A 15,336-nucleotide genomic window follows, 5' to 3' on the forward strand; every position below is an offset into this window, starting at 1 on the left:
ATATATAATCAGTAAGCTAGCTAACAGACCAATGAATTATTTTGCTTTGCAAATGTCGCTAACATTTATTACATAATATAAGAAGTTTGAGAATTTTGTAATGATTAGCTTAAAGTCTTTCCAGTTACTCACTCTTATTTATAACCTTTAATAATTTGCATTGTCTTTCTACTTTAGTTTTCACAGTCTGTTTTTTCCTATTCTTTAAAAAAAAATTCTGTGAACACTTCAAATTGTGTAGTAAAGTTACCACTGTTCTTTTAATAAGTAACATATTAATTGTAATTTGGAGCAGCAGTTTTATAGTAAAGGGAGGTTCTTGTGAAACCCCTTGATTCTGGGAAGATATAATGTTCACTCTCTTGCTTATGAGGGAGGGCCAAAAAAAGAAAGGAGCATGAATGCTATGCGGTTCTGCATCATTAATACTGGCAATGGCTTCTTTTCCCTCCTGCCCTCTCACTTCTTTTTTTCTGACCCGGATCTGTGTTTGTTGCCTATTCTTGCACAGAATTCAGTCAGAGGCTTTGTCAGCCTGACAAATACACAAAGAAAGTAAATTTTAGAAGTTCTCACAAAATATAAATAGAAGAATCAATCTTTAATGGAAGCTGAGCTTTATTTAAAGCACCACAACCTGTACAAAGTCAGTTTTTCCCCTCTGAGATCATAATATGGCAGTAATAGGAATCCTTCTGTTAGATTGTCAGGCTCATTGGAATGAAACACAAACACTCTACAGCCAGATGCTAACTGGATCTACATAATAACATTGGCATTTACTTGAATGTAATGACTTTGACACATTTATAGTTCAGTAATTGTAACAGTAAAAAATGAACCAAGTTAACAACAGGATGTTTTTATTTACTTTGCAATTTTAAGTAACTCTTTAAATGCTTGTTAAGATTCTAATTGTTGGCATTAATATTTTGACAGACTTTATACTTTAGAAGGAAAACTTGTCGAAAGTGGGGCAGAGTTGGAGAATGGGCAGTTTTATGTGGCTGTTGGCAGAGATAAGTTTAAGAAATTGCCTTACAGTGAATTACTTTTTGACAAGTCAACAATGAGAAGGCCTTATGGGTAAGTCTTTCTCCTTATTCACTCCTCATGTTCTAATTATCACTTGAAACAGCATTCGGTTTTGTGGTTCAGTTGAGTTTCAAACGGAGTCTTTTCTTACTAAGATTGATATCTGCAAAATAGCCTATTATAATCTAAGGGATTTCATCTCTTTTTTGGTGAGAATGGCTAGTTTAAGACTCCTTGAATATAAATCCCATTATTTTACCACTTCAGAATTTATGAAAGATTGTATAGTATTTTTTTTTTTTTTTTACCATGAACAACATCTGTAATAAATATAAAGATTTATTTTTGTGAAGGGGATACAGAGCAGTGAGCTTCCATAGGACAAGTATTATTAGAAGTTTTAATAATGTCTAAACAGTCTAGCTAGACCAAATTATTTTTCAGTTGGTTCAGATAGAAATGTCCAAAACTATTCAACCAAACATCCTATTTTACACCTCTTTTAATAACTGTAAAATTTAAAAACAATGTAATTCCATGTGTGCAAATAAATAGACTGGGTGTATATTTAATAATGCAGTATTTTAAATGTTACAATTTTAAGTACACAAGCTAAAGTGAACACTTTTTCTCTCTGAAATGTCGTGTATTTAGGAAAGATGCTTTATTTCAGCCTGGTCGTTCATTGCAGAGGCATGACAAGGAGCCCTGGTCCCTGACAGGTGCAGGGACTCCTGGGCTTGCTCTTGGTGCCCTGGGATCCATCTCTGCTGCATTTCACAGAGAGCCTATGGCTGCTGTGATATTGGAAACCAACGTTTTTGTGCTAGGGTGGGTGCTACTTGTCGAGTTAGATCAGAATGTCACCAATCTGTTTTCCATTAATTTAGTTTTGTTTTTTTTTTTAGATAATATTTTATTGAGCTATTGGTGAAAGTTTACACAGTAAGTTAGGTTCCCATTTGACAATATCCACACAAATTGTTCAGTGACATTAGTTACATTTATCACAATGTGTCAACATTCCTCTTAATTGTGTTCTGTTTGTTCCCGTTCCAGTACTCCAGTTTTCCTGCCCCCTTATCTTCTCGTCTTTGCTTTTGAGTAAGGTTGAAATTTTGGACTCATACTGATCGTTTTTAAGTAGGCCACTGATCTTATGGGGTAATATCCTTTATTTTGTGTGCCACTATGCTATTTCACTAAAAGGTGATCTTGGGATAGGCTCGAGTCTAGGCTTAATGAGTGTCTCAGGGCAGTAGTCTCAGGGAGTCCTCTGTTCTCTACTGTTCCAGTTTGTCTGGCTTTTTTTTTTTTTTTTTTAAATATGAACTTGAGTTCTGCTCCGTACTTTTCGTCCATTCTATCCTGGATCAACTCTTATGACCATGGTCAGAATAGTCAGTGATGGTAGCCGGGCACCATCTAGTTCTTTTGGTCTCAGGGTAGATGAGATTGTAGCCAGTGTAGACTTGTTTCTTCTCTGCGCTTTTGGTTACTTTCTTACTGTTTTGCTCCTGATGAGTTGAGACCTGTAGTTGTGTCTTAGATGGCTGTTTGCAAGCTTTTAAGACCTCAGACGCTACTCATTTCACTAGGATGCAGATCATGATTTTTGTGGACTATGTTATGCCAGTTGACTGAGTTGTCCCGTGAGACTCTGGTTCTAAGCCTTCAAACCCAGAAAACCAGTCTTAGAAGGTGTAAGGTTATGTCTGAAGAGTATCCGTATTTGTGTTTTCAATGAATATATGTGCCTGTACCCAAATATTTGTATTTACATGTACCTATAGATATTTCTGGAAATCCTGGTGGCGTAGTGGTTAAGTGCTACAGCTGCTAACCAAAAGGTCAGCAGTTCAAATCCACCAGGTGCTCCTTGGAAACTCTATGGAGCAGTTCTACTCTGTCCTGTAAGGTCGCTATGAGGTGGAATCGACTTGATGGCAACGGTTTTTTTTTTTAATAGATACGTCTGGAAACCCTGGTGGAGTAGTGGTTAAGTGCTATGGCTGCTAACCAAAAGGTCGGCAGTTCAAATCCACCAGGTGCTACTTGGGAATCTTATGGGACAGTTCTACTCTGTCCTATAGGGTCATTATGAATTGGAATTGACTCGACAGCAACGGGTTTGGTTTTTTTTTTTTGTTTATAGATACTTCTGTCTGTTCTCACCTATGCACACACCTATACCTACCCATATACCAATTTGCCTATACCCATCCATGTGTACTCAAGCACTCATCTTTACTGTGGTTGTGCTGTACTCACTACATCCACATTTGGTGCCACTTTTCCCATCACCAAAAATAACAAGTCTCTGTGGTCTAAAGTGTACTTTCCCCTCCCCCTCTCCTCTCCCTGGTAAACAGCAATGCACACTGGTCTCTCTATATTTATCTACTCTTCTTATAAAAGAGGGATCATACAATATTTGTCCTTATATGCTTGACTTATTTCACTTATCATTATGCCCTCCAGGTCCATCCATGTTATAATGTGTTTTGTGGACTCATCATTGTTCTTTATGGTTGTGTAGTATTCCAATGTATATATGTACCACCATTTGCTTCTCCATTCATCCATTGATGGGCACGTCTGTGGTGTACATTTACTTGCTATTGTGAATAAAGCAGCAATGAACATAGGTGTACATATATCCATTTGTGTCATTATTTTTAGGTCTCTAGGGTATATATGGAGGCCTGGTGGTACAGTGGTTAAGAGCGCGGCTGCTAACCAGCAAAAGGTTGGCAGTCCAAATCCACCAGCTGCTCCTTGGAAACCCATGGGGTGGTTCAACTTTGTCCTATAGGGTTGCTATAAGTCAAAATCACCTCGACGCCAGTCGGCTTAGGGTATATACCTAGGAGTAGGATTGCTGGATCATAAGGTAGTTCTATTTCTAGTTTTTTCAGAAAATGTCATATCGTTTTCCACAGTGGTTGTACCATTTTACAGTCTTACCAGTAATGGATCCTTGCCAACATTTGTTGTTATCTGTTTTTTTTAAAATCAGTTGCATTTTAGCTGGGATAATATGTATCTCTCTAATGGCTAATGATCGTGAACATCTTTTCATATGTTTGTTGGATGCTTGGATGTCCTCTTTGGTGAAAGTTCTATTCATGTCCTTTGCCCATTTTGTGATTAGGTTGTTTGTCTTTTTGTTGTTGAGTTGTTGCAGTTTTATATAGATTTTACAGATTAGACCCTTATTGGATAAGTCATTTCTGAAGATTTTTTCCCAGTCTGTAAGTTGTCTATTTACTCTTTTGATAAAGTCTTTGGATGAACATAAGTTTTTAATTGTTATGAGGTCTCATTTATCTATTTTGTCTTCTTTTATTCATGCATTTGTTGTAATGTTTGTTACCCTATTTTTACAAAAGACTGGGTCCCATAGTTTTCTCCCTATGTTGTATTCCAGGAATTTTATGGTTTTAGGTTTAACATTTAGGTCTTTGATCCATTTTGAGTTAGCTTTTGTGTATGGTGTGAGGTATGAGTCCTGTTTAATTATTCTGCAGGTGGATATCCAGTTTTGCCAGCACTATGTAGTAGAGAGACTGTTTCTGCGCCACCCACTGAATGGACTTTGACCCCTTGTCAAAAATCAGTTGTCCATAGATGACTGGGTTTAATTCTGAGTACTCAGTTCTGTTCCACTGGTCTATATGTCTGTCGTTGACCCACTATCGGGCTTTTTTGATTACAGTGGCTGTATAGTATGTTTGAATATTAGGGACTGTGAGGCCTTCTGCTTTGTTCTTTTTTTTCAGTATTGCTTTGGCTATTCAAGGTTTCTTTCCTTTCCATATAAAGCTGATCATTAGTTTTTCCATGTCAGTAAAAAAATGCTTTTGGGGTTTTCATCAAGATTATATTGTATCTGTAGATCACTTTAGGTAGGATTGACATTTTCACTAATAAGTCTTTTTAATCCATGAGCAGAGAATGTCTTTCCAGTTTTTGTACATCTCTTAATCTCCTGTACTAGAGTTTTATAATTTTCATTGTGTAAATCTTTTATGTCCTAGGTGTTTTATCAATTTGGGGCTCTTGTAAATGGTATTGTTCTCTTGATTTTTTTTTTCAGAGTTGTCTTTGTTAGTGTAGAGGAACCCAGCTGATTTTTGTGTGTTGATCTTGTACCCAGCAATGTTGCTAAATCCTTCAATTATTTCCATCAATTTTCCTGTGGCATCTTTAGGGCCTTTTATGTGTTGGATCATGTCATCTGCAGATAGAGATAGTTTTATGTCTTCTTTTCCAGATTGGATATCTTTTATTTCTCTTTCTTGTCTTATTGCTCTGGCAGTACAATGTTGAATAAGAGTGATGATAATGGCCATCATTGTCTCATTTCCATTCTCAAATGGAAGGCTCTCCGCCTTTCTCCATGGAGTATAATGTTGGCTGTTGGTTTTGCATATATGCCCTTAATTATGTTGAGAAATTTCCCTTCTATGCCTATTTTGCTGAGAGTTTTTATCAGGAAAGGTGTTGAATTTTATTGAATCCCTTTTCTGTATCAGTTGACATGATTATATGGTTCTTTTATTTTGCATATTGATTTTCTAATGTTGAACCACCCTTGTAGTCCTTGTATGAATCCCACTTGATCATGGTGTATGAGTTTTTGATATGTTACTGAAGTCTGTTGGCTTGAATTTTGTTGAAAATTTTTACATCTATGTTCATAAGGGCTATTGGTCTGTAATTTGCTTTTTTTGTGATGTTTTTGCCTGGTACGGTATCAGAGTTATGCTGGCTTCATAGAAAGAATTTGGTGGTGTTCCTTCCTCTAAAATTCCTTCCTCCTATAGTTTTGAAGAGATTGAGCAGGATTGTTGTCAACTCTTCTCTGAATGTTTGGTAGAATTCTGCAGTGTAACCATCTGGTCCTGGGCTTTTTTTGTTGTTGTTGGCAGTTGTTTTGAGGACATCTTCAATCTCTTCTTTTGTAATGTGTCCTGTTAAACTTTCTACCTGTTTGTGTTAGTTTGGGTAGATAATATGTTTCTAGGAATTTGTCCATTTCATCTAGGTTTTCAAATTTGTTGGAGTGCAATTTTTCATAGCAATTGGTTATGGTCTTTATCTCTGTTGGATTGGTTGTAATATTACCAGTTTCATTTCTTAATTTAGTTATTTGCCTCTTCTGGTTTTTTACTTTTGTCAATCTAGCCAGTGGTTTGTCTATTTTCTTGATTCTTTCAAAGTACCAACTTCTGGTTTTATTGATTCTTTCTATTGTTTTTTTGTTTTCTATTGCATTTATTTCTGTGCTGATCTTTATTATTTCCTTTTTTCTGGTAGCTTTTGGCTTCTTTTACCTTCCTTTTCTATTTATTTAAGTTGTTGGTCTAAGTTAATGATTTGGATCTTTTTTTTTAATGTAGGCATTTACTGCTATGAGTTTCCCTGTGAGTACTGCTTTTACTGTGTCCCAAAGGTTTTGATATGTGTGTTTTCATTTTTGTTTGATTCTAGGAATTTTAAATTTCAACTTTGATTTCTTCTATGACCCGATAGTTTTTGAGTAGTGTGTTATTTATTTTCTACATATTCATTCCCCTCCCCCTTTTTTTTCCTGTTGTTGATTTCTAGCCTTATACTGTTACGGTCAGAGAAGATGCTTTGTATGATTTCAGTCTTTTTAAATTTATTAAGAGTTGTTTTGTGTCCTAGCATATGGTCTATTTTGGAAAAATGATCATATGGCTAGAGAAGAATATCTATTGTTCTGATGCTGGGTGGAGTGGTCTGTATATGTCCATTAGGTCCAATTGGCTTATGGTTTTATTTAATTCTCAATGTATTTGGTGATTTTCTTTTCAGATGTCCTGTCTATAATTTAAAGTGTTGTGTTGAAGTCCCCTACTATTACTGTGGGATTGTATATTTCTACTTTCATATCAGTCAGTATTTGTTTCATGTATTTTGGTGCATTTCTGTTAAACCAAACCCATTGCCATTGAGTTGATTCTGACTCATAGAGGCTCTACAGGACAGAGCAGAAGTGCCCCATGGGGTTTCCAAGGAGGGGCTGGTCAATTCAAACTGCTGACCTTTTGGTTAGCAGCCTTAGCACTTAACCACTGTGCCACCAGGGCTCCTGTTAGGTGCAAATATACTTATAATTGTTATGTCTTCTTGCTGGATTGACCCTTTTATTGTTATTTAATGCTTTTCTTTATCTCTTGTAACAGATTTTGATTTAAAGTCTATTTTATCTGATATGAGTATGGTCACCTTTGCTATTTTTTGTTTACTGGCTGCATGGAGTATTTTTCTCATTCCTTTTATTTTCAGTCTATTAGTGTCCTTATGTCTAAGGTGTGTTTCTTTTAGACAGCAAAATGATGGATCATGTTTTTTTTTTTTTTTTAATCCATTCTGCCACTCTCTGTCTTTTGCTTGGGACATATAGACCATTTACGTCTAAGGTTATTACTGAAAACAAAGTTTCTACCTCACTCATTTTGCTATTTGTTTTTTTGAGTGTTCATATCTTCTTTGTTTTTTTATTCTGATTTTTCTGTTTTTGTTTATATTTGGCTGCTTTTTATGATGAGCCTTTTTGCTTTGTCCTTCTTTTGTTCCAAATGTTTCTTCTTAGTTATTTCTTAGTGGTTACCACATGTTACATTACACAACTTAACAATTGCAACAATATTTAACATATGAATAACTGTTAACACCCAACCTTAACAATCTTAACCCAACCTTGAATTCCTCATATGCTCTTCCCTCCCCCATTTCTGTGGGTGGATTTCTTTTGACATCAGTATACAACCTATATTTGATAAGTTTACTCTGTACTTATTTCTTAGAAACTTGATGTTGTATTGTTTACGGGATTCAATTATTGAGTTTATTCACTGAAAATATCATATACTTGGTCCTTATAATTGCCTGTGTTGTTGCATTTTTTGGAGTTTTTTTTTTTTGTGTGTGTATAGGTAACAAGTATTTATTTAACAGTCTTGCCTTTCCAGTTGAAGTACTCCCTTGAGTAATATTTGCCGAGCTGGTCTGGTAGTGGCAAATTTTCAGAGCTTCTGTTTGTTTGGGAATGTCTTGATTTCCCCCTCATTTTTGAATGACAACTTTGCTGGGTAAAGAATTCTTGGCTGGTGATTATTTTGGCTCAGTATTTTATATATGTCATTCCATTGTCTTCTGGCCTTCAGAGCTTCGGGGGAGAAATCCGAACTGATTCTTATGAAAGACCCTGGGTAAGTTATATTGCATTTTTCTCTTGATGCTTTCAGAATTCTGTCCTTGTCTTTGTTTTTCAAGAATTTTATTAGGATATGTCGCAGAGTTGATCTTTTTGTGTCTCTTCTGATATGAGTTCATGTAAGCTTCCTGTATTTGCAGGCTTGTTTCTCTGTTCAGATCTGGGAAACTCTCTGATTATCTCTTGGAATATTGTTTCTGTGGCTTTATTGTTGTCACGGTGCTCTGGGATTCCAATAATTTTAATGTTAGATTTCTTAACTGAATCCCATATTTCCTTTTGGGTTTGTTTGCTTTTCCTTTTCTTTTCTCTTGTTTCTCTTGAGACTTGATAAGTTCAGTTATTTTGTCTTCTAGTTCGTTTATTCTATATTCTGTCTGTTCAAATCTATTGTTTAGTGTTTCTCTTGTTTTTTCTAATTCAGTTGCTTTATTCTTCAGTTCCAGTAAATCTCTGGGTTTTGTTTATGTTTTCAGTTTTCTTGCTGAGTCTCTCATTTTGTTCCTCCATTTGTTTCCTAATCTCTGCTACTTTATTTTCTGTGTGATTTTTGCTTTCATTAAATGTATTTAGCACCATAGCTTGAAAATTATCAATTCTTTGCATTAGTCTTGCCTCCACAGGAAAAATTTCCTCTTCTTCATGTTTTGATTTTGATTGATCCTTCTTCTCTAGTGATTCTGTGTGTCTTTTACTGTTGTTTGTTGAACTTGGATCATTTTGTTACTTTTTTTTTTACTTTAAAGTTTGTATTCTGGTTTTTGTGGGAAGTTTTTCTGATTGGGTGCCCTGGTGGTGCAGTGGCCAAGCACCTGGCTGCTAACTGAAAGGCTGGGGCCCACACCCACCAGCTGCTCCATGGGAGAAAGATGCGACAGCCCATCTCCTCAAATACTCAGAGCCCTGAGAACCCCACTTGGAGCCCTGGGGCAGCTCCACTCCCATCCCACAGGGTCGCTATGAGTCAGAAGCAACCTGCATCAGTGGGCTTGGTATCTTCTCCTGAGAACCACTAGACAGCCCTCTTATCCTTAGGTGTTTTTCAGTGCTGATTCAGTTCTGGATGCTTGATCTCTAGAATTCAATATGCATGTGCAGGAAGGAGGTAGGTTTATCTGGCCACATGCTCGGATATAAGCTGTAGAACTTGACTTTCTTGAGGCAAAGATGGAGGGATCTCTGTATCTTTCCCTTATGGTGCTCTTTCACAGGCTCTCGCACAGTGTTCTGCTGTGGGCAAGGAACTAGCTGTTTCCTTCTGTGTCACTGTCTGTCTGAAGTATTCCCCTCACCCTGCTTCCCTTGCTGTTCCTCCCAGTCTTAGTGCCCATCTATCTCGGGCCTCAGCGAGATTCAACAGCACTCTCTCACAGCATCACAGTCTCCCTTAGCCTCTTCCCAATTGTGCAGTCCATGAATTCACATGGCCAACCTGTGCTGCCTTAAAAAATCAGACTGTACCATCCTCAAATTAGTTCCCCTTGTGTGTTCCCTGTTTGGGGTGTTGTCCCAAAATGGCTGCAGTCAGTGAGTTCTCAGTGAGTTTCTCCCACCTTCTGTGCCATCCCTGTTCCTCCTCTCCCCAGCTTCTGGACTCAGCCCAACTCTCCAACACCTCAGCTGCCCTCCAGAGTTCTGAGGTCTCAGTCTGTGCTTGTTTTCATTCAACGTTCGGTGGGTTACTTGCTGAGGGAGTAAATAGGGGCACCCACTCACTTCGCCATCTTGCTCTGCCTCCTCCCATGATCTGTGTAGTTTGATGGAGAGCCAATGAGAGAGTTTCTAAGTAAGTAATAGATAAAATGGAATTTCAGGGGTGGTAATTGAACTATGCAAGAGCACGTGACTTTTCAGCATGTTAGACTTATTTACCAGCAGACCTATTGCTAGCCATCCTTACCATCTATGAAATCAAATCCTTTAACAATCTCTGCCAAGCAACTGTAAATTTCACAGTTACTAAAAAAGGTCGATTAACCTGCTGTGAGCTACTGTGTATAGCTCAGTCACTACAGTGATAGTAAGCAATCTGTAACTTATGTTGGCATTTCTTGTACAAATCAGTAAGATTTACCTTTATATATGTGTCCTATATTTGGAGGGGTTCAGTTGGGTTTCAAACTGTCTTTTCCTAATTCATAGATATCTGTGAAATAGCTTATTCTTATAATCTCAGGAATTTATTTTTTGTTGAGAGTGGCTAGTTTAAAGACTCTCTGGATATAAATGCCAATATTTTACCATTCTACTCTTCTATCAGAGGTAGACAGAGTAGACCTTACAAAAACAATGGGAAATTACTTTTTAAACTAAATCTGGCAAAATAATTACTCAGCCTGGGAAATGATTTATTTTGAAATGCAAGCAGAAAATTTTGGAATTTGAATAAGGGTCCTATGAAAAAATTTAAAGTGGTACTAGTTTATTTATAAGCATCAGTTAAAATAGTATATAGGAAGGCATTAAAAATCTTTTTCTAACAGAATTTGGACAATTTATGGTATTCTTTGTGAAATTGGGAAAATCTATGGTACCTTTTGTGAAACACAGATGTCAGTAAATGGTTGCCTTCTAGTTTGGGTTGACAATTGTCTTTCATTATGTATTATTTGCAAATAATGTTCAGATATCTAAATTGCAATTTGTTTTTTGCAGTCAGAAGGCCTCTTCACTACCTCCTATTGTAGGATCCAGAAAGTCTAAAGGGAGTGTAAGTATCAGATGGTTTACTCATTAATGTTCTATATTTCTGTATGATGCAGAGAGAGCTGTCCTTAGGGTTTCAATTAAATTTGAAGAAATAAAACATAGCTGCCTAGTGGTGTATAAGTAATTATGTGAAACAACAGTAGCACTTTAGTGTTACAATTAAGGTCCGAAAAAGAGAGCTAACATTTTTAAAATGTGGATTTCAACATAGATTTCTTTTTCATTGTATATAGACCTGATTTACTTTATATTATGGTTGAAAGCTAGTCCATAATACATGCAAATATAGGACATACTATATTTATTAGGTCATGTACGTGATCTGTCCATCTTATTGTATATCTATGACAAAGTTTAAAAAAGATTTGGTAAGAAAATGATAATCCTCAGTTACATTTCTCAAAAGTTTAAGAATCATTCTAAATATTATGTTCCCCATCAGAATCTTTTCCATCCATCATTCATTTATTTATTCATTAATTCAGCAAACATGTATTAAATGACTGTTATATGGGAGAAGGCAATGGTGGTTCAGTGCAAGGATTCTTGCCTTTCATGTGAGAGACCTAGATTTGATTCTTGGTCGGTGTGCCTCAAATGTAGCCACCACTTTTCTGTCTGTAGAAGCTTGTGTGTTGCTTAGATGCTGAGCAGATTTCAGTGGACCTTTCAGACTAAGACAGACTACGAAGAAGGGTCTGGAGATCTACTTCCAAAAATCAGCCAATGGTTTGATCTCATTGTATATGGGGTTGTCATGACATGAGTTGGGGGCTGACTTGACTGCAGCTAATAACAACAATGTTATGTGGAACCTACGACAGGCTGTTAGGTAATTTCTTAACCTATTTGTTTTTTTTTTTAATTTTTTTTTATTGTACTTTAGATGAAGGTTTGCAGAACAAATAGTTTCTCATTAAACAGTACACATATTGTTTTATGACAATGGTTAACCCCATGACATGTCAACACTGTCGCTTCTCAAACTTGGGTTCTCTATTACCAGGTTTCCTGTCCCCTCCTGCGTTCTAGTCCTTGTCCTGGACTGTTGTGCCCCATTAGCCTCATTTTGTTTTATGAGGCTGTCTAATCTTTGGCTGGAGGGTGAACCTTGGGAGTGACTTCATTACTGAGCTGAAAGGGTATCTGGGGGCCATACTCTCAGAGTTTCTCCAGTCTCTGTCAGGCCAGGAAGTCTGGGCTTTTTTTCTGAGTTAGAATTTTCTTCTACATTTTTCTCCAGCTCTGTCGGGGACCCTCTGTTGTGATCCCTATCAGAGCAGTCAGTGGTGGTAGCTGGGCACCATCTGGTTGTACTGGACTCAGTCTGGTGGAAGCTGTGGTAGTTGTGGTCCATTAGTCCTTTGGACTAATCTTTTCCTTGTTTCTTGTTTTCTTCATTCTCCCTTGCTCCTGAAGTGGTGAGACCAGGGGAGTATCTTAGATGGCTGCTCACAGGCTTTTAAGACCCCAGACACTACTCACCAATTAACCTATTTGTAATTTAAGCCTATACCCCATCATGAAGATGAGTTTCATGTCATGCTGATGTATTGCTTTGACAGGTTTTTCTGTCTAAGACTTTCTTTCTACCCTCGGATTGAATTACCTGACTAGTCCTGATAAAACCTGATTGACATATCTGCCGTCGCTGTGAATTAACTAAATCAGCGCTTACTTTGTAAAATAAGTGATGATTGGGCAATAATACTGTCTCCTACTGATGCTTTAGATATCTCCTGCCCCTTTTTTGTTAGTTATATCATGTAAAATTCTTAAAACAAGAAAAATAATTTTGGATGAATAGGTAGTGCTGAACTCGGCATAGCAAAGATCAGATGTCTACTACCCATTAATTTGCTGAGAGTATTGTGCTATTTATGATATATCTCTTGCCCTCAAGAAGCTTGCAATCTACTTGAGATAGAGAACAAGCTTGAAAAGATACTAAGATAAAGCTAACACCAAATATGTGGTGAGATTAATCAACATGAGAAAGTGAGAGAGAGAGAAAAAGAATCAATGTGAGTTGGAAAAAGTTCAAGGAGGAAGTTGAATTTAAGCTATGCCTTAAGAATCAAGTAAAGTTAGGTGAGGGGAAAGGGTTTTCCAATAGAAGGGATGGTGTGTGGAAGGCAGCAAAGATTCTCATGTGGAGAATCAATAACACTGGCTGATATTTAGTGAATACTTGAGGGCTCAAAACTATGCCACACTCTTTACAGATGTGATTTATTTAATCCTTACTCCACAGAGAAGGTACTGTTGTTACCCGCATTTTAAAAACAAGAAAACGAAGCACAAATGGTAGAAGTAACACATTCAAAGCCCCTGTATCAAGCAAGTGGCTGGGGAGGGGGAAGGATCAAGCTTGGAGGGGGACAGTGAATTCCTCAGGCTGATAGAACCAAGGGTCCATCCATGGTATGGTGGATGATGAGCTTGAACTGGTAGATGTTAGCCATTTGTAGATGGCCTTGAATGAGGAGTCTAGTCTTTATCATTGAGTAGAGGGCAGCTCACAGGGTTTCTGAGAGGTGAAAATATTAATTGGAGTTGATTTCAGAAAGGTCAGATCTTTTATGTGGAGAAGGATTAAATGTGGAGAGAGGCCATTGATAAGATGTCAAGTATGAGGTGATTGCAATAGCCTGATTATGAGAGTCTAGGCTAGAGAGGTGGCAGAAGTAGCAGTAAGTGATTGTTGTTGATGAAGAAACAACAGACTTTGTTGGTGATTGGATACATAGGGTTAATGGAGAGATTTGCACCAAAGATAACTGCAGGCTTTCGAGCTTGGATGCCTGAGAAAAATGGTGGTGCTGTGGTCAAAAAGAAGGTGGTGTTGGCATTGTTGTTTGCTGTCCAGTCAATTCCGACTCATGTGTACAGAGTAGAACTTTGCTCCACAGGGTTTTCAAGGCTGTGACCTTTTGGAAGCAGATCTCCAGGCCCATCTTCTGAGGTTCCTTTGCGTGGGTTCAAACCACCAACCTTTCAGCTAGTAATTGAGTGGCTAGTAGTTGAGCACTTAACCATTTATCCCATCTAGGCACTCCTAAAAAGAGGGCAGTCAAAGGAAATAGTGACCTGCTTAATTTTGAATGTATTGAGTTGAAAGTGTCCAGCAAGTAGTTGTAAAAGGCAGAGATTGGAGCCTGAAGAGGACTTGAGGGCCAGAGATTTAGACATGTGAGTTCATCCACAGAATGGTCATAGGAAGAGCAAAGATGGTGTCTAGTTCATTGTTGTATCTCTCTCAGGCCTCACCCCTACTGATTGAATGAGGTGGGTGAGCGGGAGCCCAGACAGAGAGAGTGCAGAGAGAACCACAAGGAGTAGGCTTGAGGCAGCCTAACTTCTCGGAGTATGGAGAGGAAGAGGAGTGAGAAAAGTGTTCCAGTAGCTGAAAAATATATTTAGCCATTATAAAGCTAAATAAAACCAATGAATTAAGGGTTTGGAAATTGTATTTTGTACTCTTGTTCTTCTTCAAGACTTTGTAGAGGAATCTGTTCTGTGTGCCATGCAAACATTAGCTTGTTAATTCTTACAGGGTAGCTCATGTAAGGGTAGTGGTTACCGAGGGACCCGGTGTAGTTGAATAACCGATCCAAATTCACAGCAGAAGTCAATATCAGAACAGAGAGCACAACTCAACTCTTTGAATTCACAATTACTGAATGGTGGAATTATGTGTCTATAGTTGTAAAATTTGGAAAATTTAAATTTCTCATTAAAAATATGTAACATGTATCCTGCTTTAAAATGCATGTGCATGTACACACATGCAATTTTATTTCTTGCTCAATCATTTGAAAGTTTTTTTTTTTTTTTTTTAAAGAATTTGTACACTGAAGACTGGTTCATCTAATGACAAATGATTGAGTTTTCCATGTGCCTGACATGGTAGTAGGCCCCAGGGAGACAGTGATGTGCAGATAGACATGATGCTCAGTTTTATGGACCTCATGGTCCACTTGGGGACATGGACATTAAACAAATAATTCCACAAATAAATATATAGTTATAATGTGTGATAAGAATGATATAAAGGTAAAGTAATACGAGACAGTGAAAGGACAACTGATATAGATAGATGTGTCAGGAAAGGCCTCTTAGAGGAAGTAGAGTTTAAACAGAGACTCAGCATTATAAAATATATTTCCATCTCATAAAAAACAAAGACTTAAGGTTATAAAATATATTTCCATGATATGATTTATAAAAATAAAGTGATAGCAGACTCTGTCTTTCTGCAGTGCTCCCACAGTATTCTGTTTATCCATGCATCCATGCATCCATGCATCCATCCATCCACCCACCCATCCACCCATCCACCC

General features: G+C 37.4%; 1 protein-coding gene across 1 annotated transcript in view; it reads left to right on the plus strand.

Annotated features, from left to right (window-relative positions):
* The window catches only part of DCDC2 (doublecortin domain containing 2), a 292,326-nt gene that overhangs the window by 97,116 nt on the left and 179,874 nt on the right, over positions 1-15,336 (plus strand). Inside the window, exons 5-6 of the mRNA XM_004383992.2 lie at positions 940-1,086; positions 10,940-10,994. Coding sequence (XP_004384049.1) covers positions 940-1,086; positions 10,940-10,994 — 202 coding nt within the window. The remainder of the gene's footprint in view (positions 1-939; positions 1,087-10,939; positions 10,995-15,336) is intronic.

This window comes from Trichechus manatus, unplaced genomic scaffold, assembly GCF_000243295.1.
Source record: "Trichechus manatus latirostris isolate Lorelei unplaced genomic scaffold, TriManLat1.0 scaffold00115, whole genome shotgun sequence".
Taxonomy (NCBI): Eukaryota; Metazoa; Chordata; class Mammalia; order Sirenia; family Trichechidae; genus Trichechus; species Trichechus manatus.